At 43.2% G+C, this 11,399-nt stretch overlaps 1 protein-coding gene across 2 annotated transcripts; it reads right to left on the reverse strand.

Annotated features, from left to right (window-relative positions):
• Window positions 1-1,618: 1,618 nt before the first annotated feature.
• On the reverse strand, window positions 1,619-11,109 carry LOC119268057 (sec-independent protein translocase protein TATC, chloroplastic-like). Of its 2 annotated transcripts, XM_037549551.1 has the most exons (5): window positions 10,731-11,109; window positions 9,354-9,646; window positions 2,788-3,078; window positions 2,583-2,618; window positions 1,871-1,992 (listed from the first exon to the last, which is right to left on the reverse strand). In XM_037549551.1, exons 1-4 carry the CDS (start codon window positions 10,981-10,983, stop codon window positions 2,610-2,612), a joined length of 846 nt encoding a protein of 281 aa, XP_037405448.1. In that variant the 5' UTR covers window positions 10,984-11,109; the 3' UTR covers window positions 1,871-1,992; window positions 2,583-2,609. The 2 variants fall into 2 exon arrangements, with proteins under 2 accessions (XP_037405447.1, XP_037405448.1); XM_037549550.1 differs by lacking the exon at window positions 2,583-2,618 and having other exon boundaries at window positions 1,619-1,992.
• Window positions 11,110-11,399: the final 290 nt, after the last annotated feature.

An 11,399-nucleotide genomic window follows, 5' to 3' on the forward strand; every position in this document is an offset into this window, starting at 1 on the left:
GGCATTCTTAATTAGAAACTACATGCCCACGGATGACCCCAACTTTTTGCAACAGCCTGACATGGATATATGAAACATCCATGCCAGATTTGAACAACTTCCGACACTATTTGCACGTTGTGACACGTCTGCCCATTTATCAGCCCTTTACACCAAGAAAACTCTAGAAAATGCAAAACTTAGAATACAAACATTTTGGCATGATGCCTTGTATTTATCATAGAAGTAGGTGGAAATAATTGGAAGGCATCTAAAGTAAAAATAGTACGAAGGCTCGAGCTTTCCCATCTTTGAATTTAGTATTGGTCACATTAAGGCTTATCCATGACAGATTACCACACTCAGATGTTTAAGTTGGACAAATAGCACAATGGGTATCATCATTTAGCCTACAATTTTGCATCTTCTCCTGCAATTTCAGTGTGCGGGTAGTTTCATCTCCAGATTATTCTACAAACTATTTAGGGTGGTATCATCATTTAACCTTGCTTCAGCAGTGGAGAATTGGGTGATGGACTTGCTATCAGCCTGGTTATGAACTACTATGTCTATTCCTAAATAGATAGCATATTAGAAAGCATGCACTCTAAATTTGGCTCATGCAATAAAAAGAGTATTCATATTGTTTTCTTGAGTAAAGAAGGTATTCAAATTGTTTGGGTGAAATGTACATGAAAGGAAAATTGATTTCTGAAGAATGATATTTCAAATTATGTATGCCAAGAATTAGGCACTATACACTTCATGTGAATTTTAAAATTTTCAATAGGGTTAACCTATTATTTTTAGGGAAGGTTATCCTATATATGATTACATGTGTTAGCCGAGATGTGCAACGCAAGCTTACTAGTGTGACAAAAGTTCGTGGAATTGAAAAAAAGTTCATGGGTTTGAAAAAAGGTTAAGAATTTGAAAAAAAGTTCACAAATTTGGAAAAAAAAAGTTTGCAAAATAAAAAAAAGTTCACAATTTTTACAAAACAAAGTTCACGAATTTGATCAAAGTTTGTGAAATTCAAAAAGGTTCATTGACTTGAAAAAAGGTTAAAGATTTTTTTTCATCAAATTTATTAAAGTTTGCGATGTTGAAAATATTCATTCATATGAAAAAAGATCACAGATTTAAAAGATAAATTCACGAATTTACAAAATGTTCACGAATTTAAGAAAATAAAAATAGAAAATAGAAAAATAAGAAGAAATAAAGAAAAATAAACCGAAGAAAAAAAAGGCAAAAAGAAAAACAGAAAGATAAGATGCACAACAAGAAGTATAAAAGAAGAAGGCAGGCACAACAGGTGCGCTGTCCTAGTTGGTTGCTGCAGGTAGTTATAAATCAAGAGGTTGGGTGTTTGATACTGCTCACCCACTAATTTTTTGAAGCTTAAAAAATAATAAAATAATAAATGGGCCAGGCCCAGGATGGAGGGGGAACGTGCGGGGAACGTGCGCCAGTTGTCTCATGGGCCGACGGATCTGCTATGTATGTATACGTATAGCTCGTACGCGTCACATACCGAGGTGTCTATACGTTATGGTCAAATGACCATACTACCCTTATACGGTTTGTGAAGGTGGGGGGGGAGGGGGGGGTGTTGTACCGAAGCATGGCTCGCGTAGAAGAGGGCCAAATAATGTGCTCGTAGATGAGAAGCAGCCGAGTTAATTTTATACAAGACTATGTTACAGTGGGGGACGGTGACCACTTGGACCAATCAACACGGCTATGATTTCTAGTAGTACACTAACACACAATACCCAATCACTACAACGCTTGTTGCAGTTAGCGCCCAGTTAGCCTGACCATCCACGCACCACCCAAGTACAGACCAAGCAGTGGACCCGCCAAAAGCATCTGAGTCAAGGGATCAGTCGAGGGCGTAAGCACAGCCGCAGCAACCACCGCACCAACAACAACATACCTCCAGATTGAGAGCATTTGTTCGCTGGAAACCAGTCCAACTTGCCCCAGCAACAGCTGGATCACAGGGACCTGGAAAAGAGTAGCATGGAAATTCATTATATTTCTAACAACAACAACAATAACAACAAAGCCTTTAATCCCAAACAAGTTGGGGTAGGCTAGAGATGAAACCATAAGATCTCGCGACCAACTCATGGTTCTGGCACGTGGATAGCAAGTTATGATAGTACTATTTGCTGTGCAGGTCTATGATAAGTACCATTTGCTTATCAAAGGAAGGAAAGGCAAACCACCAGCTCATTTGGATAATCAGATAACGATTTACTCAGACATGCACGAGTGCCAATTCCAGTTATCAAGATTCAGCTACTGACTGGAGCATACATGATTAATTTGAAAAAACCACGACAAGTATTTTAGAACGGAGGGAGTAACAATATACTTTCTAGTTGTTCATGAAGTGGTCCACATGATCACTCATGACAAGAACGTAAAAAACACAAATCACAAATTAGATCCGGTGGAGAACTTTCTTGACAGGTATAACTTTGTCTACACATACAGACTTAATCCTTTCTTCTTTTTTGCGGGGAACATACAGACTTAATGCAACACAACCTATTTGTGGTTACAAAATCCAGTGTCTTCATAAATGATACCTACCATTTTAAAGCCCTTGCAACAACCTAGCAAACCTACAATGAAGTGGATTCTCAGCAATGTCTGCCACATGAACATCCGTGTACATAAACTTAGACAGAACATTACATGATCCAATGTTTAATTTTGGTACAATTGTAAGCAAAGGAACACTTTCCAACACCCAACTTAATATCATGTTCTAAGCATAGAGGCCATGTTTACCTGAAAAGATAATCCTGTGCTGAACAGAAGCACAAGTACGAACTCAAAGTACTGGTCTATTGACCATATCGATTCCACCGCTCCTTCGGCATAATTCACGAAGAAGTTCAATGCTGCTGGAGCAAGAACAGTGTAGGAGAATAAAATGCCAAGGTAGAACAGAACTGAAGAACCCAAAACAATGGGCCCTAGGAATTTCCGCTCATCCTTGGTTAAACCAGGGAGAACAAATGCTATGATCTCGTACAAAATTATAGGACTTCCGATTAGGAGGCCACAATAACCAGAGACCTGAAGAATATCAAAAATAATAAAGAAAATCATTACTTAATTTGCTTTGACATATAACCATGGAAGAAGGGTGCATGCTGATTAAAATCGGATACACAAGGAGTAACATACATATTACTGTTTTTCATATAGACTAATAACCAATATGAAATCCAGCGGTCTTTGGAGCAGTTTATAGACTGGTATGTGTAGTAGTTTGTGCCTTGCATAGTTAGCCACCTTTTTTAAGGATAGAAGAGTGCACACTTATTCCATTGCTGCAGTCACATGTACAACCCTATGTACTAACATTTGAGTTACTCACATGTTCTTATGTAAGTTTGCATCACTAGCTAGCAATATCATGCAGTACTTTCTAGAATTAAATTTGTGAGATTGTAGTATCAATCACTAAACCATAGCAATTAATAAATTGATTTGAAAAAAATATACCAGTGTATTTTACTGATGTGAAAATATTACACATTTTTAAGATTTACATCCCTTTCCTTCTCAGAAACCTTGCTACTAGTGCCTACCACACTCAGGATCAAGAAACTTCTGTGCAAATAGCTCCGTCAATCCGAGATATTTATCAAGTGCTTTTGTGCAGGCACATAGGACAATCTGGTTTGTTGTATCTTCGCATTCTGATTGTAAAATATGTGAAAATGTGCCCCCAGAAATGAAATTCAAATTTAGCTTCCCAATCATGCGAGTGAAGATTTTCATATTCTATGCAAGAGACTGTTGGTGATAGTGTGCTAGTATGTTGATAATTTCATCACTAGACGTAGTGTGGCTATAAAAGTCAATGATGATGTCGCCATTACTTCCAGACAAAAAGGGACTATGTCAGGGCGACCCTTTGTGTCCAATGGTATTCAACATTGTTGCAGAAATGTTGGCTATTTTGATCAAACGTGCCAAACAGGACGACCAAATTGCAGGGGTAGTGCCACACCTTGTGGATGGGGGCCTCTCAATTCTGCAATACCCCGATGACACGATTCTTTAATGGAACTTGACCTCGGAAAGGCTACAAACCTGGAACTTTTGCTTTCAGCATTTGAGCATATGTCAGGTCTGAAAATCAATTTCCATAAAAGCAAATTATTCCGTTCTGAAGAAGTCAATGAGACTGCTGCACAAACGTCAACCCGTTCGGTTGTGCACAAGGCCAATTCCCTATTAGATACTTGGGAATTCCGATTCATTATTGACGCCTCACTAAAACATGTCGAAGAGCGCATAGAGAAATGATCAAGCAGTTGGAAAGGCAAGTTGGTCTCTGGTGGAGGATGACTTGTCTTGATCAATTTTGTTGTCACAAACACGGTTCTCTATATGCTCTCATTTTTCCAACTCTCTTTTTTTCGAGAGTACGCCCAGGCGTACCATAGCTTTAAAGAAGGCAAAATAATAGTTACAAGAAAGCTACCACTCGATGCGAACAACGAGTGCAGCGCAAACACCACACCCAACACGACCAAGGACACACACCACGCCAAGCGAGCTACAACGCAAAAGAGCCTATCCTCGGGGGATACACAGAACCGCGTCTCGACTGACGCTGAAACCTCCGAGACCACCAACTGCTGCAGAACTTCACTTGCCGACGCACGCGTACATTGCGCCACGGAGGATCAAGCAAGGACAGCGGCGAACACCGGAGGAGAGCAACGAGGAGCCAGCGCGTCTCCAAACACAATGCTCCCAATAGAGGAGCGACGTCAAGGACGCCGCCATTGTGCCGATCCAAGAGCCGAATCGAGGCTTTCGCCGGAGACATCCACCAATACCAAGGGCGCGAGGGGAAAGGCGAACACACTCGATGATGCCTCCAAGGAGGAGAATGACATCCGCGGGTGCCATCATCGCCGGCCCGGCAGACGCCGTGCAAGATTTTCATCTGCGTGTAGCCCCTCTCCACATCTCCATGGAATTGAAGGCACCGTGCAAGAAAACTCGCACCGCCGCCACCGCAGCACTTGCCGACGTAGCTGCAAAGCCAAGGACCGACGACCGCCCGCCCGACAGGGTAACCACAACCACACCACCAACTCCCAACCTGTGCGAGGACCCGCAGCCAACCAGCACCTCCGGCCAGGTCCGGGACGCCCGCGACGGTTGTCACCCACCAAGGGACAACCTTGCGTCTGACCGGACCTGCCTCTTCATGGAAGAACCCATGCGACACCAGCAGAAGAGCAATGCCGCTCGCCAGGCCGCGCAGGATTGACCAGCCGCTCGCTGCTCGCCAAGACTCCATCTTGGCCGAGCCATCGAAGTGCCACCACCAGCCTACTCGTGGGACTCGCCGCCGCCTTTAGCTAGCGCCACCGCCACCAGAAACGGACCACCCCACCGCTGCCAGGCCCCACCAGGCCCGCCGCGCCACCAGGCCACCCACTGAGCGTCGACCATCCATCCTCACCTCCGGCCTGCTCGGATCTGGCCAGGCACGAACTCCCTCGCGGCGAGGAGCACCAAGCCGCCGACGGCATGCGCACTCCGCCGCGACGCGCCGTCACCAGACCGCCGTGCCGCCCCGCACCACCTCCCGCCAGCGCGCATCCGTCCACCGCGCCGGTCACCGAGATCCGCCGCCAGGCCGAAGAAGCGGTCCCCCACGACCACCGCTCCAGGTGAGGGAAAGAGGAATCCCGCCGCCGGCGGCACCATGTGGGCTTTGCCCGGCCGGCGGGGAGGGGGAGAAGGAGGGAGGCTGGGGCCGACGGCAGGGTTAGGGCACCCGAGTAGCCCGCGGGGGGACAACGCGGGGCAGGGGAGGGGGGCTCTACTAAAATGATCCATTTTTCCAACTCTCAAAAAGGGGTCCTGGGGAGGTTGGATTACTATAGATCCAGATTCTTTTAGCGGGGGGGTAGTCAAAAGACAAAATATAGGCTAACTGAATGGAGTGTGGTTTGTCGACAAAAAGATCAGGGAGGCCTAGGTATACTGGACCACCAGGTCAAAAAAATGCCTTAGTAAATAGTTGTACAAGCTTCTTACCAAGGATGGTGTCTGGCCAACCATCTTTCATAATAAGTACTTAGGCCCAAAGGTCGTGTCTCAGGCATGCTGGAGCCTATGGGTTTGCATTTCTGGGCAGGACTGATGGCGGCAAAAGAACACCTTTTCGCTTTGGTACCTTTGCAATAAAAGACAGCTCAGAGATCTGATTCTGGGAGGACAAGTGGCTAGGAAACGCCACGCTTCGAGAACAATATCTAGCTTCGTACCGCATTGCTCGCGATAAGAATGATACTCTTGCACAAGTTCCGAGCTCCTCCACTCTGGATGTATCATTTGGGAAGGATTTGATCGCCCGCCGCCTCGTGTCATGGCAACATCTACTATCTTAGTTGGATGCGATAATCCTGACACAAGGCCGGGATGAGTTTCGCTGGAATGTTACAAAACATGGGTCCTCTATGGTCGACTCTATGTAACGTGTGCTTTCACCCTCATAGCACACTCGGAGATTCCAGTGGACAATAATAAACAAATCTAGAGTCCAAGATACCGCTAAAAGTTAAGATTTTCATGTGGTACCTTTGCAGAGGTGTTGTGCTGGCTAAGGACAACCTCACTCATCACAACTCGCAAGGAAGCAAGAAGTGTAGTTTTTCTGCTCTTGCGAGACAATCAAACACCTCTTCTTTCACTGCAAGTTCGCGCATTCTACATGGTCAGTGATCCAAATAGCACCAAATTTGTATCTGTCAACAACGGTCACTGGCTCGACAGCATACCCAAAAATTTTGTACACTAATAAGGTTGGGAACGTTTGCCTTACTATGATCGCATTGGCTATGTAGAAATTATATGGTTTTAATGATAAAAACTCTTCTCCCATGCAGGTTATCTCCTCCCATTGTATATGCTACACCGAATGGAGTATCAAAAGGGGGCACTTGCTTTCTAGGTGGTCTATGCTACATCGAATGGAGTACCGACCACTGTTCATGGAGGTTTGTACACAGTTGGAGCAAATGCCCAAGTACCCAGGGAGGTTTTTACCCCAACATGTGTGATAGCATAGTCTCCGGATAGGCCTCCACCACCCCCGACATAGGCATATGTAAGTGCATCCAGTGCCCCTTTGTGGTTTTAGAGTATTGACGACAAAAATGGTTAAGGGCCTAATGTGTTTGTGAGTATACATAGGTGAAAGTCCCTGAAGATTTGGTTTAACCAATGATAGTGACCGCTAAAAATGTGAAGGAAACATTAAAGGTTTCGGTGCGCCCTTTAGAAGAATTAGCCGGGGAACTGAAGTGTGAAGACTAGCTCTTTACTAGTTCTTTTTATTCCTTTCTGAGTCACAGGGCAAACCATACGGTCAAGGGGGTCCAGGTGTTAGGAAGACGATACTTACAAAGTGTGCTCAATCACAACCTATTTCTTCAATTGAAGATTTCGGAAATATTTTTGAGTGCAGGATGTTTTCTTTGGTGTGCGAGATGATATTCTTTGGCACATCTTAGTCAAAGTCCTCGCTGAGGAATTAGGAAACCAGCTGTTTGGTTCCCTTATCATGAGAAATTTGAGAGTTCAAATTTTCGACTGTTGTGCCAGCTGGCGATAACACGGCTGTGGGTGCGTTCTGTCCAACAATCACATCGGCCCTCGAGTTGCGGCCTCAGTTATAAATAGCCCCCATCCTCCACCATAAGTTGGTTGGCTGCTCCGTGTGAAATTTAGACAAGTGTTGTCTGAGCAACCCGTCCTCCCTAAGCCTTTGAGTGAATCCCAAGGAAAAAAACAATGCCTAATAGCCAAAGTGATTGAGCATCACTGAAGAACCTGTTCGAATTCGTTGAAGACTTGTTACTATTGAAGACTGTGATCTTCAAGACGGATAGGTGTCGGTTCTGAAATCCAAGTGATTGTGGAATGCCGAAGAACAAGTATGTGAAAGTCCAGGAGATCTATCTTGAAGATACCATGAGTGATTGGGTGAGGTCTAAATGATCTTAGCTCAAAGAGAATAGGGTGAAGACATTGGTCTTCTAAGTTAAATCTCAGCCTTCCAACCAGACATTGGTCTTCTTGTATTTGTCATAGCAACTCAAACTGGGGCAACAAATTCTTGTCTTCACCGAGCTACTGGTTCTATATTATTCATCTCTATTTACTTTATAGTTGGGGTAGGACCAATTGTTGAGAAGCTTGTCCAGCATCTTCTGAGATGGTTTGGGCATATTTAGCACAGGCCTCCAGAAGCTCCAGTGCATAGCGGACGGCTAAAGCGTGCTGATAATGTCATCAAAGGTCAAGGTAGACCAAACTTGACATATTAGGAGTCCGTAAAGAGAGATCTAAATGACTGGAATATATCACCAAAGAACTAGCCATGGACAAAGGTGCTCAAGTGAAAGCTAGCTATCCATGTGCCAGAACCAAGAGTTGGTTGCGAGATCTTATGTGTTTCAGCTCTAGCCTACCCCAACTTGTTTGGGGCTAAAGGCTTTGTTGTTGTTGTTGTTGTTGTTGTTGTTGTTGTTGTTGTTGTTGTTTACTTTAAATAATTTGTATCTTCTGAAGAATTTAATCCTCCCTCTTCTGGAAGTCTTTCACTAAATACTTATCTGTTCCGCTCCATTTACTTACGCACTGTTTAATATTCAGAGTTTTGGTACTGAAGTGTATCTGTCTTTACATTAGACTTGTTTACATGTTCTGTTATGTTCTTGTGCATGCTATCTACTCTGATGACTTTGTTCTAGTTCTATTTGATTGTGTACTCTAGTTTTCTTCAGTCAGTTATATTTCAGTTCTGTTTAGTTCATTGTTCTTCGAAAAAATAGTTTTTTCAAATAGTTTCTTAAAAATCTCCTATTCACCCACCCCCATCTATTCGATTAGACGTTCTTACAACATAGTTTCGATCTCATGTGACTTTACTTTTGTCTTTATGTCTTCTTTTACTTTGTGAGACTCTTAGCGTTGGTTGTGTGCATCCTAGTCATGCAAAGGCCGGGTGTCACACATTATGCTTTGTATCCGATGGATGCTACATTTTAATTTAATAAAAGCAACTTTATCGGAAACAAGACGGTAAGACCTATTTGGATTGCTCAGTTCATATCGTTGTATTGTAGCAGATGCCCCAAGCTGTACACTATGTATACAATGAATAACTTCACAATGCAATATTACTAGAACATTAAAATAAGAAATGTGACTTGGCCTTAAAGGTTCACCTTCAAAGCCAAGAATATTATTAATTATCTAAAAAACTACAAGAATAATATCAACAAAATACTAAGTGCACAGCAGTTCACCTTCAATGTTGTAAAGAAAAATTCTCCAGGGGAGAGCTGCAAAAATCTGACACCCTGAACACTAACAGGCGCTTCAAGAATCTTAATTATATCTTTGGAGAAAGCAAAACAACCAATTATTGAAGCTCCAACAGCCAATACTGATATAAATATCCTCGCACGAAGTTCCTCTAGATGATCAAATATACTCATTTCCTTATCATCTGGAAGTAGCTCTTTGCTTGGATAAAGAAAATTGTATAGACTACTCTGATCTTCTTCCTGTGTGACACCTTCAAAAGAACCATTTTCGACTGTACAAGATACATTTGAGCTGTCAACATATTCCAGAAATAAATTCCACCAAGGCATAATAATTAATAAGATAAGATGTAGTTATGACCAGTTAAAAAAAAGGCACATTATGAGATGGATTTTTCTAGAGTACTTGTCTATCAAGATTGTGTTTCGTAATGCTAGAACAATAAAAGTGCATCATATTCTTTTATCCAGCTGAAAAGGGTTAACACTAGTGAACTAATAGTTCCTCAAAGTCAAACAATCAATAATTCTAGTGTACAGCTTTATTTCAGCCTGTGCCTATCCTCTTTCATATATACTACTCCCTCTGTCCCAAAATGTAAGACCATTTTTAACACTGTCACTTTTAACTAAAGTACGGGTGATAATTTCCGTTGCTTTAGCGCTGCATTTACCAAAGGCTTTGTTGCTGTTGTATTTACCAAAGGTTGACACGGTAGTGACAAGAAGGTAAAAATTGAAACATACCATAAATGCCGTATTCTTGACATTTAACAATCAATTTCTCTCTGAGTCAAAATTTTCAAAACTACCACAGTACAATACCTCTGATCCGAACTCAGTACAATAAGAAATCGAACGGCGTACTGCAGTTTGGTCAGAGGCATGAATGGCTTGATTGTAGCGTCGGACCGAAATCGGAAAAAAGCTTTTTTCAATAAAGGGTGAATTTTATTGGCTAAATCGGACAGAAGCTATGTACGTATAGCATCGTTCGAGAACTTTCTCAGAAAATTTAGTAGACATTCAAGTGCAGATCCTCTGAAACCCTCCAATTGCCCAATCAATCGTTCCACTAATACTCCTGACTTGCGAGTTCAACTAAACTAATGGACTACATATGGAGGTTCCAATATGGACTAAATACAAGTCTTTCTAGAGGTTCCAATATACATATGGAGCAAAATGAGTGAATCTACACTATAAAATATGTCTATATACATCCATATGTAGTCTATATTAAAATCTCTACAAAGATTTATATTTAGGAACGGAGGGAGTAGTAAAGCTCAGATGCCTCTGAGATCTCAACACAACAATATACCAAGAAAGCACAAGAAGAGGCTAGAGGCGTACCACGTCCTGGAAGTGGATCTTGGAGGGTGGCGCCGAGGCTGCTCGATGGAGACTCTTCTCTTTGAGACGCTGGCAAATTCGTGTCCTGTCTGCTGCTCCCCTCAACAGCGGAACAGCGAAGGTGCCGGCGGCGGCAGTGGAGGGGCTCGGGCATGCATGAGGAGAGATGGGGAAGAGAGATGTGGTGGCGACGGAGGAGGATGCTGCCGACTTGCGGTGGCGGGTGGGAGAGCAGCGCTCCTGCGCTTCCCATCGTCTCTCGCGGGAGCTCGATAGGTGATAAACCGATAATTTTCTGCTCGCTTCCGCGAGTTCCGTGTGGGTGTTGCTTCCCTCGCTTCTTCTCCGTGGCTCCTGGGATGTGCTTGTGCTGTTACCGGCCACACAAGTCCTGGATATAGAAAGGTCTGGCACGGCTACACTTTTATTGGGTTATGCGGTACGCGAAATCACGAATCAAGCAATACTTCTTTTAAAGATTACTAGCACAAGTGCCCGTGCATTGCATCGGACAATAAAATTAATAGAACCTGTTCAACGTGGCATTGCAGAACACTTCACATATTCAATTTTAACGAACATCAGAAATAAGGTAACCCTGAGTATCCTTTTCCCTCCATGAAGTGTAAATGTGAAGAAACCTCCCTAACATCGTTCATCAGGATGTAC

This window comes from Triticum dicoccoides, chromosome 3A (assembly GCF_002162155.2).
Source record: "Triticum dicoccoides isolate Atlit2015 ecotype Zavitan chromosome 3A, WEW_v2.0, whole genome shotgun sequence".
Lineage (NCBI taxonomy): Eukaryota > Viridiplantae > Streptophyta > Magnoliopsida > Poales > Poaceae > Triticum > Triticum dicoccoides.